The 21,330-nt window shown below is 40.2% G+C and overlaps 1 protein-coding gene across 6 annotated transcripts in view; it reads left to right on the top strand.

Annotated features, from left to right (window-relative positions):
* Window positions 1–21,027, top strand: part of BRD9 (bromodomain containing 9) — a 57,578-nt gene extending 36,551 nt beyond the window's left edge. For all 6 annotated transcript variants that reach the window (XM_077810882.1, XM_077810884.1, XM_077810885.1 and 3 more), the window contains exons 11-17: window positions 1,031–1,163; window positions 2,155–2,266; window positions 11,088–11,126; window positions 12,209–12,280; window positions 16,142–16,244; window positions 17,648–17,815; window positions 20,141–21,027. In XM_077810882.1, the coding sequence (XP_077667008.1) occupies window positions 1,031–1,163; window positions 2,155–2,266; window positions 11,088–11,126; window positions 12,209–12,280; window positions 16,142–16,244; window positions 17,648–17,815; window positions 20,141–20,241 (728 nt within the window). In that variant the 3' untranslated portion in view covers window positions 20,242–21,027. The remainder of the gene's footprint in view (window positions 1–1,030; window positions 1,164–2,154; window positions 2,267–11,087; window positions 11,127–12,208; window positions 12,281–16,141; window positions 16,245–17,647; window positions 17,816–20,140) is intronic.
* The last annotated feature ends 303 nt before the right edge of the window (window positions 21,028–21,330 follow it).

The following is a 21,330-nucleotide window of genomic DNA, read 5'->3' on the forward strand; positions in this document are numbered from 1 at the left end:
GGACCCTACTCAAAGAAGTTCCTCACTTTGTGCAGTAGTGATGATTCTTCGAGATGTGTGTCCCTATGGGTGCTCCACAATCTGCCTTCTTCCCCTCTATTTCTGAGTTCTCGTTTATGACTCAGCAGTAGAGAAGGAACTGAGGATGGTTAGCCCACGCGCTGGCTAGCCTCGTGGCAAGGCACAAGGAGAGACGGTGCATGCACGAGCCCAGCAGACACTGCTACCAGAGTTTCCCGATCAGCAGCGCAGGGACACGGACACACCTACAGTGGAGCACCGATAGGGACACAAATCTCGAAGAACCATCATTACTGCACCAAGTGAATAGCTTCTTTCTGATGATTTGGCAAATAGCATTGCTTGGATAAAATGTACTGATGCTGAAAAAATGTGTAGTGGTCTGCCAAAATGTTTAGCCCCAACAGATCATAGGAGATTGGATTCAACATGTAAGTGTCACTTTATTAAATCTGTATGGAAGTGGGCGTGGTTCAGTGTTTATTGTTTAAATTAACTTTGTAAAACCTGTCAGTAGTTTTTGGTCTCCCATGATTTGGCAACTAACACCTCATAATACTTTGTTTTCTTGCTGAAGTCTGGAATTGAAGTTGTGGTTGTTAAATAAAAACACTGGTTTCAGCTAAATCATATTGGAATTAAATTAGCGAAAGAAAGCAAGGTGATCAACGGAATGTGGTTTTAAGGTGGTATATTTTATGAATGGCCAGTCCTAAATATAAATGTTTTATCCCCCTGGATAGTAAGAAATGTCCTGCTTTTCTAATGGCATAATCGTGATTTCTCAGTGGTTCATAAAAATCAAACTTTAAAATTGTCACACTGGTTCTGTAGTCTTGCACTGTCCTTTTGGCATTGGTCTAGGTCAGGACTTGATATAAAAGAACTGGACCTTGGACCAGTGTAACATCCTATACCTTCTTCAGGAAAGAAACAGGACTTATTTTCTTTCCAGATGAGCTTTTACACTCAAGATAACTTTTTCTTTTTCTCCTTTTTTTTCATTCAGTTACATTTCTTACAAGTGCTAGTACAGCACTTTCAATGCAAAACAACTCTATCTTTCATGATCTGAAATCAGATGAAATGGAACTGCTATATTCAGCATATGGTGATGAAACTGGGATACAGTGTGCCTTAAGGTAAGCGTTTCTTCAACAGGGAAATCTAAGTCTGACTTATTTCCTTTGTGAAAAGAGATTTTTCCTTAGATTAGCAGAGATAATATTCCATATTGCTTTTTCACAGCAAATTACAGAGAGGCAATGCAGACTAATTCATAGAAGTAGGAGCTCAGAACTCCTGGATTTCTGGTAACTTCTCTGAAGCTGGCTTACTGTGCAACTTTGAGCAAGCCTCTCCGCCTAAATTTTCCTAAGTTTAAGGTGGTGATATTATTAACCTACATTACAGGGCTGTTAGAAGGCCTGCTTACTTAAGGTTTGACCACATTTTGAAGATGTAAAGTGATAAAGGTTGTTAAAGTTTGCTAGTTTGGGTGCTGAAATAAAAGGCTTTCCAGGGTCAAACTGACGGGTAATTCTGTGACAAAAATAATGGGGTCTTGAAATTATTTTTCAGTGAACAAATATTTAAAGTTCTAACAACAGTTTGTACTAAAGGTTGGTAAATCCTGTGTAGCTGGGGAGAAGCGTCTAACATCCAGAGATCACAGCAAAATTTCTGAGCCCATGGTGTCAATAATGCCTGGCGTATGTATTCTGTGGTAGTACGTGTGATCTTGCAAAATAATGGTATAATTCATTATATAAATATCACTGTTCTTTCTTTCTTCTATTACTAGAAAAGTACATAGAAAAAAATATAGAAAATATGTTGTGAGTCGGTTTTGCATATTTCTTTAATGAAGCCAAATGTAAAATATTTAGATCTTGCATGTTACTCTCAGACCTAATCAGGTTTCTGATGCTGTTACAGGAAACTATAATTTTTATCTTTTGATAAACTCTTATTTCAAGTTTGTATGGTCTGCGTGGGAAGCAGTGGCAAAGCCATCACTTTCTGGAGAGGGAAACTGCTACTTTCAATTAAACAATCCTTTTAAAAGCCACAAGCTTCAGCTTCGTAAATGCAACCATGTTGAGTTTCTGATTAAATATTCGTTTCCTTTAGCTTACAGGAATTTGTGAAAGATTCTGGAAGTTACAGTAAGAAAATAGTGGATGATCTTCTGGATCAGATTACTGGTGGTGATCATTCCAAAACCATTTATCAGCTAAAACAGGTAGGTCCTGGTTATGCAGAAGTGAAGTTAATCAAACAGTTTAATCAGCATAAGAATGGTCCTATTCTCATCCCTAAACATTCACTTCTGAGTATCATTATAAGGTTTCTAATTGATCAGGAAATTTTTTAACTGTTTTAAACACACAATATTTTGTGGAAAAATTAGTTATTTATAGTGTTAAAACAGTATAAGGAACGGTTTGGAAAACAAATTACCATGTTAATGCTAGGCTCTGTATTACCAGGGTTACAATGTCCATATTTAAGCAACTTAAAATGTCTAAAGAAATTTCAGCTGTCTTCCAAATTCACCATGTTTGGAGATCACTTCTTCCTTTGTGTGCATATGACATTAATAGGAAGTAACAGTCACACAACCATGAGAAAACAGTCTAACAGGGAATTGCAAAACTGTTTCCTGTTATCTACACTCTAAAAATCACTCTTTCAAGAATTGCCCATATGGATGCAGTGTTCTAAGAGGCACATCTTTAGTGTGCAAGCACAGATGTTTCCAGCAAGCAGCCTTTATTGAAATCCTCCTCCTCTCTCTTACTCCTAGCACAGGATCTGAGGTTATTGACCAAACAAAGTGAGCACTTCTTCATTGGTCTGTAAAGTACTAACTTTTGAACACAGCATCTAATCAATTCCAAAATTTCACACAACGTTCTGGGTGTCAGTGGACAGAACCCTGTTGATTTTTGGTGAAAATGAGAACAGGGAAGTGGGGGATCATACAGAGCCCCTGGCATGGGGATAGTAAATGGGGGACCCTGGCATGTGGGGGCACACAGAGCCTCCTGGCATGAGGAGAGGTGTGTGTGTGTATGTGGCGGGCAGACAAAGTCCCTGAAATAGAGGAAGGTGGGAGGGTAGCACACAGGGAGCTTTTTTGCAGGGTGGGGCAGGGGGAATGGAGGAATGTAAGGAGCCCCTAGTATGTGCAATGAGTTTGGCCTACAGAAGTAATAAAGTGTGAGACCCTCTACTGAAAAAGAGGTGTGGCTTGAAACACCCTTCAATTCCTGCCTGGCCACAGAAAAACCAGTGCAGTGGTTTCAATGCTTTCCTGATCATTTCTTTCTTTCTTTTTTTTAAATCTCTCTCTCCTCCCCTCCTTCCCCTTTTGTGCTCATTTGAGCATTGGTTTTCTCTATAGTATATATTGTAATCCTGGGGGAATTCTGCACTAAAAATTATGTGCACAGTATTTTAAAAATTTGCATATTATATTTGTCAAAATAACACTAAATAATCACATCCGTTTCAATCATGGTGGATTTGATTTAAATCATGGTTTAAATCACTAGTCAGGAAGACTTGATTTAATCATGGATTTCTACATAAAAGTGCATTCTTGTTGGTTGTTATAACCTTAATACATATTCTTCACAACTCAGAGATAGATTTAGGTTTCATTTTTAGAAGGTACATACTGTATGTTTTTAAAGTGATTTATTTTGAAAACTTTTCGGATTAGTTTTACAGCTATATCAGAAAATGAATGATTGTTTGATTATTTCATTTACCAAAGGTAATTGAAGTAGATATTTATGAAGTCATTGGGAGGTAAACTATCCAATTCAACAGGTTAATCATTAATATTTGGAGGATTTTCTTGCCATGCTGTATTAGAGAATATCACCAGACAGACATTTAAATTGTTTTTTATTTAACTAAAACAACATTATGTATTCTGAATTTTTTTCTTCAACAGCAAACATACAATATTTTAACAAAACAAGCATATGAATTTTTGAATTTAGTTAAACATTCAAGTTTTTTACATTCCATCTTGTTTTTGTGAAAATTGTTTTTAATTAAAATATTTAAATGAAATATTTTTTAAAAACGACTGTCAGGTCGACACAGGTCACAGGTAAAATATTGGTTTCTACGGCTAACTCAGTCATCTTCACCTTCATTTTCCTGTTTGTTCATAATCTGGAAAAGAAAAACAAGCTTTCCTGCTTTTTCAGGTCCCAAACGATTTCTCAATTTGGAATGAATTAATCCAAAGGAAGAAAATATTTTTTTCTACACCAGCAGAAGAAGCTACTGCTGTTAAAAGTGAGATTATCACTTCAACAGTCTTTAAATCCAAGTGCTTAAGTGACTTCCACCAGTTCACTGGTGACTTTCTTTAAAACATCAGCCAACATATATTTCTTGAATGGTTCACCCTTAGCTCTAAAGTTTTATTGTAGTTGGCATTATGGAGGGATGATTGCTGGATGTCCATGTCATAGCCAACTCCTCTTCTCTTCTTCAGCAGTTAAGGTTTGACCCTGGTACTGAGTATCGAGAATATTTGCAAGAAAATGAGCTGGAGATAGTGCTTGTCCCATTCGTTTTTTAATGCTTGTAATTTATCTCTATCATTGCATATTTCTTGTTTTAAGAGCTCACTCAGTTCCTTCCAAATTTCAACAGCGTCAGCAATTTCCCTGCATTTTGTTCAAGGCTACAGAAATAGGCTTCAGGGTACTCAGCATGTGGTCAACATTTCTCTTAAGCCCAGTGTTGAGAACTTTGGCGGTGACACTGCCGTCTATTTTTTTCTCCATTTTGTTTACAAACTGTCATCAGATTAGGCCATTTCTTGCTATAGTGCTCAAAACAGTCCACTACTGAGTTCCATCGCACATCTTGTGGGAGAATTAGCTTGGTTCCTCCCGCTTTTTTCAGAGCAGCTGCTACAAAGTGGTTGTTACGGAAGTATTTTGCAATTTCAACAACATTAGCCTTTCTTTCTGGAACACTGAAGTCTTTGGGTAGGGGATGCATCAAATGAGCACTTCACCCGTATATTATTAGCTTGGGACTCTCTTCACCCTCTTCTAAATAATTTCTTCTCATCTTGGATACATTTTCAGCATTTTCTGTGACCAAGCTGCGTAATAGACATTTGACTTTTTTTTTAGTGTGTTAGAGGTTTTACTGCTACTTGTAAGTATTCTGCTGTGTGTGCATTTCCTGATGTATCGATTGTTTCTGTAAGGAAGACATTCTCTTCTTCTGTTGTCACACAAGCACATACAACAGAATTATTGTGGACCTTGCTCCACCCATCAAGAGTCAGGTTAACAATTTTACCTTCTAAACCTTTTGCACACTGCCCAATTTCTCTTCCATACACTTTACCAAGCAATTTGCCTACGACATCTGCTCTGTTGTGTGGACTGTATCCTGGTCATAATGACTGAACCATGTTAATGAAGTGTGGGTTCTCAATCATACGGAAAGGAGAGTAAGTTGTATAAGCAAACAGCAATTTTTTCATCAATTACCTCTTTTTGTAATCTGCTGGTTCTTATCACAAACTTATCTGTGGTTGTTTCTGGATGATGGAGTTGTTTTTTTTTCTTTTTGCTACAGGTGATAGACTGTGGCTATGTGACATACATAGTGTGACTGAAACCGTATCATTGACAGATAACTCTGAAACTACTGAAAATGATGGTGATCTTGAAGGTGGAGAGTCTTCAGAATCCTGTATGTTGAGGATGGATTCTCCTAAACAAAATAAGTCAATGCAGTTATTTAATTATTAGTACCATAATACTGCTCATTTAGTATTACTCATTGCATTCACTGACACTCAGTACTACTTCAAAGGTGAAATTGTAAAAGGAAGATCTGCCTATTTCAGCTATTTATTTTTTATCACAACTGCATCTAAAATGATAGTACTATAGAGTAACAACTATATTTTTTGCTCAAACATGAGAATTCAAGAATAGTCCAGAAGGAAGACAGGCCTTGCTTAAGAAAGAAGTAGGTTATAAAAAAAGTTTACCAACCTGAAGATCCTGCATGTTCAGACATGTTCCTTTCATCATCTTCAACGCAGCTTCCTCCTGAGAAGGAACACTTCTCATGGTGTTGTTTCATTTGGGCAACCAGGCCTTGCATTTCTTTGTTGAACTGTTTGCATTTTGCACGCATGCCTCTCTTACCCACAGGTAGAGGAATTTCCTTAAAATATTCCCAAACTGGGTCTCTTACGGCCTGCTGCCATTATAGGTTTTCCCTTCTAGTGAGAGAATGGTATGGTAGATCTCAAATCAATGAAGACTACATCAGAAAGACCTCAAGACTTCTGGAATATTCTGCTGAAACAGTTTCACTTTTGTTTCTACTGCCTGTCCCTCCCTTCTCACATTTATCTCCAGACTTCTTCTCCTTGTCCAGATCTATTCCACCCCCAACAATCTTCTATTCATTGAACTTTTTGAAACTTTGGACTTTTATAGAGAGGTAAGGGATTGACTCTGTGTACCCAAATTTGCAGAGGGACAATAGGGTTGAGGTCTGTTGTTTTTCACCTCCATATATGTATTTATTTTATTTTAAAACATTTTTGCTGTTTTCAAGCATGTTCTCTCTGGAGACACAGATCCATAGAATCCACAGTTTGAAAACTGCAAAACCTAAGCATCTCTGATGGTATCTTCTAGATTGAGCACTGAGTCCCATTGGGTAGATAGAAAGATTAACCTAAATAATTTATACAGAAGCCCCTGGAACCCCATAAGATTGGGTTCCTAATCCTATTGGGACTCATTTACAAAACATTTCTTTAACATTACATTAATATATTGTCTCATACTATAGAATTAGAATTTATAATCCCTATTCAATGATGGGATATCTTTGAGCTATAGTGTATCTTAATTAAAACGACCTTTAGATGGGTTTTTCCTCAAAAAGCATTTTATCAAAAAAATCGGATTTAAATAAAAAAAATACTACTTTTTTTATTTAAAAAAAAATTTGATTTTTATCCACCCGGGTTCTAATTATTTTGATGATCAATTTCTAAATGCCTGTCAGCAAGTATGTCTTTAACAATACAGACGACAACAAAAGTTTCCTCCAGGAGTAGAGTGAAAGAAACCCCTACGACAGCCAGCTCTTGTTTCTCTGTTATACTTTTGATGGGCCCTCAGTCTTGTTAAACTTATAAGAAGCACACGGGATCTTTATACGGAAGAAGGCAGTGCACCGCTTTTATTGAGAAGACAGCAGTTAGCATATGTTTTTCAGTCACACACAGAGTCCTGCGAGGTGATGTTTATAGTTACCAGTCCAGAGTCTGGATCAATCTAGTGGCCAGCCAGATTGGTCGCAGAGGGGAGCAGGGCTCTGGTCGCTATCCGATGCTCCTGGAGTGTGGCAAGACGAACCCAAAGTCCCATGGCCAAGCACCCTGTTCTTATAGTTTTTTTTCCTCTGTTGAAGTCTATGGATTTTGCTGTATTAGTTTGTGACCGGTTACTCCTTAAGTGGTGTATCTTTTGTCATTAACATTCCAAAAACACCTCTGAGAGGGTCATCCTTTCCTGGTTTCAATTTAATCAATTGTCTTTAGGGGTGCCAGCTTCCACCTTAGGGTCATCAATCTGCCCTTCCTCAGTCATGGATGCGCGTTGATGGTTCTTTGGCGTCAACCAATCTCAATAAGTGTCTTTGCTCCTCCTTTCTTGACCTTCTGGTTAACAATGGCCTTCACACCTTATCTTTTCCTGATGCATGCATTCCTCATTCACCCAGTCTTTTACAGAGACCAAACAGTCTTTTACAGACACTTTGAGAATACAAACAGTAGTATTTTATATCAAGCAAAAAGGCAAAACCTTGCTAAGTTTTATAACCAAGACAATTTACATTGAGATCCAGGCCTTCAATGTTCCTCTAATCTACTTAACATAGACACAATACAGAATCCTGTCTCTTACTAACTAAACCTTAAAACAAAAAAACTAGAGGGCCCAATTTGTAATGCATATGGGAAAACAGAATCTCATAGTCCCAGAGGGTCATTCCTTTCTGCTATTCAAAAAGGGTGGCTAGCAGGATGAAATCAAATCATACATTAATTCATCTAGTGCAATTATAAAATCCTGCTCCTACAGTCTGGGTGTATCATACGTGCTAGCTGAGCACATCTTGGAGCCCCTCCAGTCTCAGACACCCATCCCCCGAGCCCAGGGATACAGAGAGAGAAACAGCCAGATGTTGGATCCTGGGCTTGTACGCAGTTTCCTACACGCCGCCTCCTTCCTTCAGGACATGCTAGAAACCGCAGTTGCCCGGAACCCTCCAGCACCTGTTCCCACTTCTCCCTGGCAGTGTCCTGTATTTGCAAGCTGGAGAGCCAGGCTCTGCTGGGTCCAGTGGCCCCTAGTGATGGCTAATAGCTCTACAGCCTTAATTCTGTGCAAATTCTGCATTGCGCAGTGGCACAGAATTCCCTCAGGAGTAATAGCGTGTGTGGGTTTTTTTAACGAACAAGCAAAAACGAACAATGCCCAGTTTTGATGCCTACACCACTGCAGGTGTGTACAACAGATAATAAGAACCTGCAAGAGTTTATTTAGACAATTCTTGAACAAGAAAAGCAGTTAGACATCATAGGATCTGTTGTTCTCTCAGCTAACTTGACCATATGGATCCACACTCCATGCCCAACTTTCCTACTTCTGAATCTCAAGTTAAAGATTTCTGAATTACTGTAAGTGATTGAAGGGTGGTTAGAGCCACATTGCCATTCTTTGTCTTGGAACCCAGCTGGGAGGGGATTGAGGCAAGTGGCAATACTGGGCACTATTTGTTCAAAGCTTCCCAGGGTGCACATTGTGGGTGCGTTTCCCAAGACTGTGGATCCATGTGGGTAATCCTCTCAAAGAACCATAATTACAATGGTAAACAGAACTTATTTTCTTGGGCTTTCTGCCAATGTATGACATAAGAATCTTTTTGTATATCTTTGTGTTGTCTATTCTAGAAAGCTCTTATGAAGTTAGCATATGTATAGATCGTGATCTCCAGGAGGGAGGAAATACAAATATTTTTTAAAATTAGCTTCTGAAACAATTTTTTTTAAAGCAAAGCCGACCAGAAATGTTTTCTCTTCATATAAAAAGAAACTGTTCAATATAAGCCTTTAAAAGTCCTTTTGAGCTATTAACTTGTACATCAAGTTGAAATCTTGTTGCAAATTGGAATTGCTAAACCCTTATTCTTAATGGTCAGTTTACATTATAAACACAGTTCAGCTATGTTTCATAGATTTTTCATAGATATTTAGGTCAGAAGGGACCATTATGATCATCTAGTCTGACCTCCTGCACAACACAGGCCACAGAATTTCACCCACCATGCCTGCAAAAAACCTTTCACCTATGTCTGAGCTATTGAAGTCCTCAAATTGTGGTTTAAAGACTTCAAGAAGCAGACAATCCTCCAGCAAGTGACCCATGCCCCATGCTACAGAGGAAGGCGAAATACCTCCAGGGCCTCTTGCAATCTGCCCTGGAGGAAAATTCCTTCCCGACCCCAAATATGGCGATCAACTAAACCCTGAGCATATGGGTAAGATTCACCAGCAATCCTTAGGCTTTAGGTATAATGTTCATAGCAAGTTAGGAGCTGGTTTTGATTTACCTACAATAGGCTTAAAATAAAAGTTTACCTTTGCAATAATTGGGAGTAATGAGACTTGCCATTGGCAGGTAGTTTAATCCCTGACTTCTGATAAATACAAAGTGCCATGAGAAATTCCAAATAACAAGACTAGAAGACAGAAGCATTATTACAAGAGTAGGATACACCAGGGTGCTGATAAAGGACTGATCTCTATTTCCTTATCCTGGTCACATGACCAGGATCCAGGTTACAAAAGGGTGTATATATCTTCCAGACACAAAGTAGGGCCAGTAATTCTATGGTTGCAAATGAAGTCCTTGAGCAAATCCCTCAATGATCATTTAGGGATGAGCTTGGAGACCCTCCCAATTTGGATGAGGTACACAATGCCACCAAGCAGATAAAGAACAACAAGGCAGCAGGTCTAGATGGGATCCCTGCTGAAATCTTTAAAGACAGCAGACCAGAGCTAATTTGGCAGCTTTACTTGCTTATCCTTAAAATCTGGATAAAGGAGGAGATACCCAGTGAAATGAGGAATGCCCTGATTGTCACCCTCTTCAGGAAAGGGAATAAAGCAGACTGTGGGAATTACCATGGTATCTCCCTCCTAGCCATTGCAGGCAAAGTTCTGGCACAGATCCTTCAAACCTGACTCTGCCCCTGTCAGAAGAAATTTTATTGGAGTCACACAGTGGTTTCCGACCATGTCGTGCAATTGTGGATGTGATCTTCACAGCATGGCAGCTGCAAGAAAAGTGTCCGGAGCAAAACCGACCACAGTACATGGCTTTTATTGATCTAACTAAAGCCTTTGATTCAGTGAATCGCTGTTCCTTCTGGACTGTACTTTCTAAGATTGGATGTCCTGATAAATACATCAATGTCCTAAAATTGCTTCATGAAAGCAAATGTTCTGAGCAGCACTGGCTTCCAGAGTGAACCTTTCAAAGTACAAACAGGACTCAAACAGGGCTGTATCATTGCTCCAACAATGTTTGTAGTTTTTATTGCTGTCATTGGTGCAAGTGGATTCGGCTTTAATACTACTAAATATCTTTAAAAATGTTAACATAATAGTCTGTTGTGCATTACAAAAGAAGGAAGTTCTTTCCAGTTTAACACTACAAAAGTCAGACTGATTTATTATTGGATAAAATGTAAATACATATGAAAGTTGTATATGAGGAGGAGAAATGGTGTAAAAAGAATTCAATCATAATTAAACTAACAAATTGTAAAGCACCCAGCTGCTACGGCAGGTGTGTGAAAAATGCTCGTTAAAACTACTTAATCCACATTTTCTTTGAAGGGTTTAGACATACCTAATATTGTACACTAAAATCTCTGCCTGTGCTGAATGTAATTTTTAACTTTGTTTGCAGAGGAGAAACATTCCAGTGAAACCACCAGATGACGTTAAAGTAAGTTATACTGAGATACAGGTAAAAACCAGTGTTCCCTCTAATTTTTCCCCACACATGTGCAGAATGAATTTTATGTGGACCAAAATGGAGGTGATGTGACACACGTTTCCTTCATATTGGTGCACATAACAAAATTTATGGGGTGGGGGTGTGGCCGATGGGTTTCGAGTGTGGGAGGGGGCTCAGGGCTAGGGCAGAGGATTGGGGTGCAGGAGTGTGAGGTCTCTGGTGGGGATGCAGGCTCTGGGGTGGGGCTGGGGATGAGGGGGCTTAGGTCTGTGGCAGAGGGTTGGAGTGCAGGGGGTGAGGGCTTCGGCTCAGGGTGCAGGCTCTGGGGTGGGGCTGGGGATGAGGAGTTTGGGGTGCAGGAGGGGGCTCCAGGGCTATGGCGGGAAGATAGGCCCCCTCCCCGGGACGCAGCAGGCCAGGGGAGGGGCGCTGTGGCAGGGCTGGGCTGGGGCTGGGTTCAGGCTGCTCCCCCGGCCCTTCCCCCCACTGGCCACAGCAGGTCCAAGGCTGATTTGGGGCCAGGGGAGGGGCGCCCCTGCCCTGACTGCAGCAGGTCCCCCGAGCACCTGTGCAGCGCTAAAAATTGGCTGCTGTGCATCTGTGTAGCTTACAGGGAAGTCAGCTAAAAAACATTTATTGGAAGAATATATAGTAGGGGCCTTAGAACAGTTATTTCCAACCTGTAATTTAGAAAAATACTTAGTGGAATATTCCCCCGTCTCCCAAAATTCATTCTTTAATAAATATAAAGCTGAACAAACCATATACAGCAAGCTAGAAAGGGAAAGTGTGTTTTGTGAGGAGGGGCTATTATACGCTGCTGCTGTTGCTAAAGTGGCTTACATTTGCCGTGTGTGTGTGTGTGTGTGTGTACGCGCTTATTAGAGCAATGTTGAAGCCTGACTATTTTAAAAAATTGTGCCTACCAACGAAATCACAAAATGCTAGAATGTTATGTGGGGGCACAAGTCCTGACCCCTGTGAAGTTATTGACTAGTTGATGGACTCCTTAAGAAGTGGAATGCTAAATTGTAAAGTGTTAACATCTTGACTGTGATTTGATGATTTAGGTTCTGCCAGTTCTCATAAAGGAAGAACACAGATTGCGCAATACCTGCCCAGATTCCTCCAAACAGATTATGGTAAGATTACGTTTCCCTTTTATAAATTTTATATGGGCAGAAGAGAGTGGGGCTAAGTACTCTCTCTACTCTATGCCGTGGGTGGGTGGGGGTGGGTGTGTTTAGGGGATTTAAATATATTTATATTACATTCTAGGTATTTGCAAATAAGAAAATCCAAACCCCTTCAATGGGGGAGAATTTTGATTGGTTTTACTTCGGTCATATCTTACAATTCTGCCTTTACTTTATAATTCAGATTTATGGCATCTGAAATTACTATAAAAAGAATGCAATAAATAACATCCAAACTTACATCATGCTTATGTAATTTACATTCCATAAGCACAAATACTACATTAATAAAGATTGTTGGTCTGTGCACTTAAATCTTGGTGGTTAGCTACTGATTGATGATGATTGAGTTTCCATCCCATTATAGCAATGAAAACATGTAGATATTTTAGTTTTCACACTGTGGATCATGATTTTTTTTTTTTAGATATCTTGTGGAAATATTGAATATGCTTGGTAGATTAGAGAACATAGTCTTTACCAGATAAATGCAATATGAACATAAACTCCAAATCTTGAATTTGATACATGATCATCAGCTGAAAAGTGTGCTGAACTTTTAATATATTAATTTGCATTGTAGGTTTTCTAAACTACATAGGAGGTTATTTAGGATGGTGGGGGGCGCGGAAGGGATAGCTCAGTGGTTTGAGCATTGGCCTGCTAAATGTAGGGTTGTGAGTTTAATCCTTGAGGAGGCCATTTAGGGATCTGGGGCAAAAATTGGGGATTGGTCCTGCTTTGAGCAGGGGGGGTTGGACTAGATGACCTCCTGAGGTCCCTTCCAACCCTGATATTCTATGATTCTGTGATCTCCAAAAATTTGCACAAAACCCTGTAATATGTTTTTGCACTTTTTGATTGATTGCACTATACATGGGAGAATCAGATGTGGACTTGACTCTTTCTGTATATAATTCCCATACTTTCTGTGAGGTCCAGATGCTGAAGCTGCTTTGGGCTCAGTACTCCCGTTGGCCTGAAGTCAGTGAAAGCTCTTCCCAGAGAGCAGCATTAGAATCAAGCCTTGCAACACTGTACTTAACCTGTTCTTACGGTGTGGATTGTGCATGGGCTGCAGTAAAGTGGAAACTGAATTGTTTTAGCTTTTGAAAACTTAGAACAGTCAAAAGGATCAATGGAACAGGAATTGCAGTAATGTGTTCCTTAGTTTCTAATGGGTCCATGTAATTCTTTGTGTTTTCCAAACACATGCCTAAGTGTATTTTCCTTTTTAAAAAAATCAACGTTTGCAGCCCAACACTCATGACCAGATACACGCTAGTTCTGTTTGAGGTAGCGTGCTTAAAAAATAGCAGTGTGGCTGCAGCAGCAGCCCAACCCCCTGGGTACGTACTCGGCTGGCTAGTTCAAGCTGCTGCCTGTATGCCAACAGCCACACAGCTATTTTTAGCATGCTAGCTCAAGCAGAGCTAGCACATGTCTGTCTACACATGCTGGGAAGCATGTTCGCAGTTGCAGTGTAGACGTACCCATGGTGACAGCAAATAATATTGCTGTATTCCTTGGCAGTCAGCACTGAAGGACATGGCTAAGGATTTCGTTTGAGGGTAATAGTTTCTGTAATCAATTTTAGAATGTATTCTGTGTACAGGTTTGCACTTGTGATCACTCGCTATAATTCATACAAGTCCTGCCTGTTAATTAGATTTGCAAAATTAATATTGAAATGGCTGTCTTGAAATGCTGTATGCCATGATTCCCAGAGTAGGTGAAATGTGGACCCTTAGAGCTTTCCTGATATAAATGTTCATTGGAGCTCCACTCCTTTTCCTTTCATCTCCCTTCTGAGGATGCAGAAGGAACACTCATGGCTGATCCATTGTATACAATGCCATAAAGATAAGGTGGTGATGTGCTTAGAAGCCCAAGTTCTTAGCAAAAGTGGTTTCTCTGTCAGTCCATCTGCCCACTTGTATTTTTTACTAGAATTCATTTGTTACGAAGGGAGTCTGATCTGCCTTCTGTGAATGTTAAAAAATAGCTTTTAATTACTATTTCAACTGGACTAAGCCATTCTGTAGGACTCTTAGGTTGTTGATAGCACACAGGGATAATACAAGGTGGCAGTCAGTTTCCACTCAAAGATTGCTTAAGTGGATTTAGACTACATGTGTATTCTCTCTTGCTATGAACTAGCAGGGATTCCAATACTGTTGAGTCTAAGGGCTTGTCTACACTTATATTTCATAGCACTGTACCTTGCTGGCTCAGGGGTGTGAAAAATCAGCCTCCTGAGCACAGCAAGTTTGAGCGCTTTAAAGCGCTAGTGTGGACAGGCTCCAAGCACTGGGAGCTATTCCCCTCACGGAGGTGGATTACCAGGAGCACTGGGAGAGCTCTCTCCCAGTGCTCACGTGTGACCGCACTCATGTGTGACCACACTCACACTTCAAAGGGCTGCTGCAGGAGTGCTCTTGCGGCAGTGCTTTGACGTTTCTAGTGTAGACGTAGCCTAAATGGCCTCAACTGTGTGTCCGAAACATTTGTCGTGAGATACAAAACTGCTACCTCAGAGAGTTCTGTTTGTGCCTTCACACAGCATTAGTACCTGAACTTAGGGCATGGCTACACTTGCAGTTGTAGAGCGCTGGGAACTAAACCAGCCTTCGGAGACTGCAGCAGAGAAAACGCTGCCGAGTGCTTACGCTCTCAGTTGGAAGCACACTGGCGTGGCCACATTTTGTGGCCTTGCAAGAGCTGCTAGAGCAGTGCATTGTGATAGCTATCCCAGCATGCAAGTGGCTGCAACATGCTTTTCAAATGCGGAGGGTGGGGTGGAGTGTGATGGGGAGTGTGCGAGGGTATGTGGAGGGAGAGAGAGTGGGTTTTGGGGGGGCTGAGAACATGTCAGCATGCTGTCTTATAAGTTCAGACAGCAGCAGACCCCTCTCTCCTCGCGCCTCTTTCTCTCTCTCAAAGCAAGCAGCATTCCTCATTAATGGTTCCTTTGTCCCAGAGCAGATAAGCAGCCGGCTGTCAGAAACTGAGCTTTGAAAGGGCATATCCGCATTCCTACAGGGAGTTCAAAACAATGACAAGAGTCGCCACTTGACTTATGGGATGTTTCCAGAGGTCAATCAGAGCGCAATAATGCAACGCCTCGTTCACAGCGGCGCTCCAGCGGGGGCACAGCAAACGTTACTCCACTCGCCAAGGTGGAGAACCAGCAGCGCTGTAGCCACAGAGTCAGGGCGCTCTACGAGCCTTGCCAGTGTGGACGGGGAGTGAACTAGTGCGCCTGGGGCTCCTTTATTGCGCTGTAACTCAAAAGTGTAGCCTAGCTCTTAGCTTCTAGATAAGATGTTGAATTTGAGAGAGCAGGCCTGCGATAATTCTTCAATTGAGACTTCTCAAACCAACCTTTATTGGGTTTTGGGGCTGCATGTTAATCACTTAAAGTTGGGGATCCATGTATGCGATGCTTAATGAAGAAAAAACTGTCACCGTCAATAGTAATTTCAGTTGTCTGGGATGATTGGTTGCCTGGAAACCACATTCCCTGCCCTTCTTCCCCCATTATTTTGTAATGGAAGGGACAAGGTGGTGGTTGAGGCTGCACCCTGGGGATATCCTCAGGTGAAGGAGTCATGGCAACACAAAGGGTGTGTGGCCAGACTGGACTGACAGTCCAGAAAGCACTACGCTCATACATTAGTGCACACTTCTAGAGTGAGGATCCATGCAAGCAGTCACTTTGAAGAATCTCACTTGTGATAATTAGTCATGATTATCGTCTACAGTTCATTTGAGTCTTTTTCTCCTCTTTACTGTATTTTTAATCAGGTTGGAGAATCAATTGGAGACAGTAACACTTCTGTTTTGGATTTTTTGTCTGTGAAACCATATTCAGATGTGTCTCTTGATATTTCCATGTTAAGTTCACTGGGTAAGTGATCGAATACCATTGTCATTTAAGCGTTCTGTGGTGTTTTAGCTAACCATTTAGCTGGGGTAACGCCATGGTTTGCTGAAGTGTTTGAAAAGTTTTAAAAATGTGGTCTACATAGACAAGGTCTTAGTCCAGCATAGGAGATTCATCCAGCCTTGATCTTTCTTTTGTTTGGACATTTCTTCACCCCACATTGGCCCAGCTTTTTTTTATTGCACTTTATCAAACAAAATATATATACTTAACAAGTTAGAAGGTTTTGGTTATTACATATTCATGCTGATACGAGTTCAGGGATGAATCTAAAAGACTTCCACGTAGCATAAAAAATAATTCAGTCTCTTGTAGGAAAATTGCACAGGGTGTAGGGATGTAGTTCCTTGTAAGCATGGCTCACAGCCATTCTTTAGTAAATGCCACAAATATAAAAATGAACAAGGTACATTACTCAGGTTTCAGAGTAACAGCCGTGTTAGTCTGTATTTGCAAAAAGAAAAGGAATACTTGTGGCACCTTAGAGACTAACCAGTTTATTTGAGCATAAGCTTTCGTGAGCAGTGAGAAGTGAGTTGTAGCTCACGAAAGCTTATGCTCAAATAAATTGGTTAGTCTCTAAGGTGCCACAAGTACTCCTTTTCAAGGTACATTACTCTTGACCACAAATGAAATATTTTGAAAGAATGACTGTAGAATCTCTTCCAACATATCATTGTCACTGAAACAAGTCCTGCTTGTAATTTTAAGGTTCTGTTAATTAAATATGAGGTTACCTGTGTTTCATAATTAAAAGTGGGATCAAGGCTGCAGAAGGCCAGAAAAGTAGACTGAATGCTTTCCTACAGACTTTTGCTGTTTTTTCTGTAGAAGATACAGCCTTTGGGAAAGCAGTGACAAGTTCTGATCATAACTGCTCCACAGATTTAAACGTTTTTCTAGTAGTTTAACAACATACACTCCTAACACAACTGTATTTTTTGCATAACTTAAACTAGTGAAAAACTTTTTTGTCTCAAGACCTCTGGATGTTTATCTTGCTGTCAGGTGCAGTAGTCCTAGAGTATCTACCTACTGTATAGAGATTTTGGTGTCACATTTCTCATTTATAGGGGAAGTTGTCATTCTAATGTATCAGTCCACAGTTTTACGAGAAGTGAGTGAGTTCATTTTCTCCTATTTAATGTGTAACAGGAATCTCTCTTTGAAACCCTCAGATAAAAATAGAACACTCATTGCCTTATTCTTTCAACAGGTTCAGAGTGTGACTTTCTTAAACTCATTTTTACAATAAAGCTAAACTGGGAAATGGTTCTTTTCTTAAAAATTAACCTTTTTCTGACCATTCATTTGGGAATATGCTTAATCTGTACCTGTTGTTCATTTCGGGTATTTGGTGTTCCTAGGGAAAGTGAAGAAGGAGCTTGATCATGATGATAATCATTTACATTTGGATGAGACAACTAAACTATTGCAGGACCTTCATGAGGCTCAAACTGACAGAGTGGGATCCAGGCCTTCATCCAACCTCAGCTCCCTCTCCAACACCTCTGAAAGAGATCAGCATCACCTAGGTAACATTAACTGTACTTCAGCAGTTGCAGCATCACCATTCTAATTTAAATTTTCTAATTTTAGGACAAAAGAGAATCCCTTACAGGAAATGTGTGTTCTAATTATGTAAATTGCTATTTAAATATGACTTGGATAACGCACAGTGTGCAGACTGCAATAACTGTTTAATCCTAAAATGTCTATATATGTATCTGAATATTAAAATACTTATTAACCTGTGGATTCTTGAGGGTTAAAAATAGTTTATTAATTTTGCTTAGTCAAGTTTCAGATTAAGCATGAATGGAAGGACCTATAAATCAAACTGATGTTTGAATAACGTTCACAGTACACCTCTGAATTTTATGTCTTTAAAAATGGTATGATACAGATTCTTTACATACCTAATGGACTGTGCTGAAGCAAAGTGTTTTATAAGATTACAATTAAGAAAATATACTACCTGAATCCAAATAAAACTTTTTTTATTGTCTAGACCTGTGTTGTTCACAAATGCAGGATTTTGACTCATACACAGAAACTTAACTTTTTATGATAGCGTGCATAGTATTAAAATATTTATATATGTGGTTTTCAATTAAATGCATATAAGAAATGGACATTTTAGAATTGAAATGGAAGGGGAATTATTATTAATGAATGAGATACATTAATCAAATCACCCTCAGACAAACCAAAATGTTTCGTACGTAAAACAGAATCTGATCGTATATAATGGGAAGTGAAATAATCAAATCTAATTAAACACACACTAGTTTGCAAAATTCCTTGAGTAAAAACAAAAAACAAAACAAAAATCAGACTTGACGAGGCACTAACATAATCGTATAAAACTGGGAGGCACTAACTATTTAAATAACTTGGATACATCAAGTGCTAAAGAAGCAGAGCTGATGTTGTTTACTTCCTCATTTAAGCAAGAATAATCTTAAATATATTGCACGTTACCACCATCATTTCCACTGCAAATCAGCATATTATATGTACCTTTTTAATTTTCTTCCTTTTTGTGATGTTTTATCAAACACTCAAAACGTCATTTCTTATTGCCTTTGCTAGCAACAAAATACGCATAAACCAGACAAGCATTCCTTTCAGCTACATGTCCCTCCATTGAGTTAAGCATTAGTCCATAGGAAATTCACTTCTGCTGGGTCCCTGTAATAACCTCCCCATTGTTAGTTTTAAAGGTCAAGGGGGTAAGACAGAGAGCCATATGCTGATACAGCATTTTAATACATTTCTGCAGTTTTATTTAAAAGAGGATAAGGAACCTTCCATGGATAATTTTATTACATTTTAGCAATTTAGAGTAATAGAACAGAGGCATATTTTTCTAAAGCACCTAAGTTCTGATTTCACAAGTTATTAAGAAGACTGTAGTCCCATTGACTTTTGATGTGACTTATTCTTTTAAGAGACTGAATCACTTTTAAAAATAGGACTTAGGTACTTTCGAAAATATTACCCTAGGACAGGGGAGGGCAAACTATGGGCTAGATCTGGCCTGTCAGGGCTTTCAATCCGGCCCGTGGGATTGCCAGCCCCACGCCGCTCCTGGGAGCGGACGGCACCATGTCCCTGTGGCCCCTGGGTGACTGGGAGCAGAGGGCTCCATGCACTGCCCTTGCCTGCAGGCATTCTCCTCCTCCCCTCCCCCCCCCCTGAAGCTCCCATTGGCTGTGGTTCCCTATTCCCGGCCAATGGGAGCTTCGGGGGTGGTACCCGCAGGCAAAGGCAGCATGCACCGGGGCTGACTGCCCCGCCCCACCCTACCCCACCCCCAGGAGCTGCTGCTGGACATGCTGGCCACTTCTCGGAGCGGTGTGGGGCCAGAGCAGGCAGGGAGCCTGTCTTAGCCCCGCTGCGCGTCGCTGCCACCCCGGAGCCACTTGAGGTAAGCGGTGCCAGGCCGGAGCCCGCACTTCAGACCCCTCCTGCACCCTGAACTCTTGCCTTGAGCCCCCTGCCCTGAGCCCCCTCCCGCACTCTGCACCCCATGCCCTGAGCCCCCTGCTGGACCCCTCCTGCACCCCAACCCCTTGCCCTGAGCCCCTTCCTGCACACTGCACTCCCTCCTACACCCCGCCCCCGCACTCTCTCCCACATCCCAACCGTCTGCCCCAGCCCTACATTCATGGCCCTGCATACAATTTCCCCACCCAGATGTGGCCGTCGGGCCAAAAAGTTTGCCTACCCCTGCCCTAGGACATGGAGCAAGGGTGGAAAGAACATATTAAATACCAGTGCTGTTTTATGTCTTTAAGGCCCACCTGCTAGATTTTTCTCTTATTAAATGTTTGGGTTTTTTCCTTCTACTACAGGAAGTCCTTCTCATCTGAGTGTAGGAGAACAGCAAGACATGGTACATGACCCCTATGAATTTCTTCAATCTCCTGAACCTGCAAATGCCACCAGTAATTAATGTGTACAATATTAATTTTTTTTTGTTTTAAGTGTGTAACGTTTTTATAAAGTTTTTGTCAAATCGCAGAAACCTCGATTTTATCCTCTTTTCTATGAGGATAGCTGTATAATACCATACACGTTTGTAAAATTTGCCTAGCTAGTGTATCATGTTGTCAACACCACATTAAATACTGCCTTCATTTTTTTAAAAATATAGTGATCAGTAAGAATCTCAATAGGAAAAAACTTAAATTGTGCGTATAGAACCACATTAGATAAGTAGGATGTGTGCAGTTCTTAATATATAGAACATCCTCGAGGAGGAATATTTATTTTTCAGCAATGACACAATTCCTGAATTGTGATCATTTTCATGTTCCTGCTCCCCTTCCATCCTGTTCTGTAGAGAAGGGCTGTGTTTCTCTGTCTCTTAAAATATTGTTTCTTAACACTCCAAAAACACTTAATTTGGAAACATAAAAGGCTCTGTAGCTGTCAGATCAAACCGCTCACTAAGGAGTTCTGCCCTGTAACTAAATGGAGATAAATGTATTGTGGTCCCTTTTATCCATGAACAGTAAGGGGACCAAATACCTAGTTTTTTTGTTTTTTTTAAGGTAATATGTATATTTACTTGAATGAAAGTCTACTGGAAAGTATGCTTTTATGTAATTAAGTTTTTGTAATTCAACACTGACATGACAGGGGTTTTTTAACATTGATATGTGTAAACTAAATGAACGTTATGCATTTACAATATTTTGTAAATATTAACTTAATAAAAGTCATACAAAAAAATCAACTTTTTTGAAGTTTGCCAATGTCTTGCTATTGCCAAAATGTAAGTTGCTTCCTTGTTCTTGCTAAACCTAACATATCCTAAGTTGCTGGTCTGTATTACCTTATTGCTATAAAGGGCACATGATCTTACATGAACATATTGCAAAGCTTAGTTGCACACAATACTAGTTGGGAACGCTTTGAAAACAGTCAAGAAGCTTGGCAGACATTTGGGATTAGGGAGCAAAGTCCTTGGGATTTCCCAATGGTGAGCTATGCAAGTATGGTCTTGACTTTTGAGTCTCATGTTTATGGATATTTGTAA

Source organism: Eretmochelys imbricata, chromosome 2 (assembly GCF_965152235.1).
Source record: "Eretmochelys imbricata isolate rEreImb1 chromosome 2, rEreImb1.hap1, whole genome shotgun sequence".
In the NCBI taxonomy this organism is placed as follows: Eukaryota; Metazoa; Chordata; order Testudines; family Cheloniidae; genus Eretmochelys; species Eretmochelys imbricata.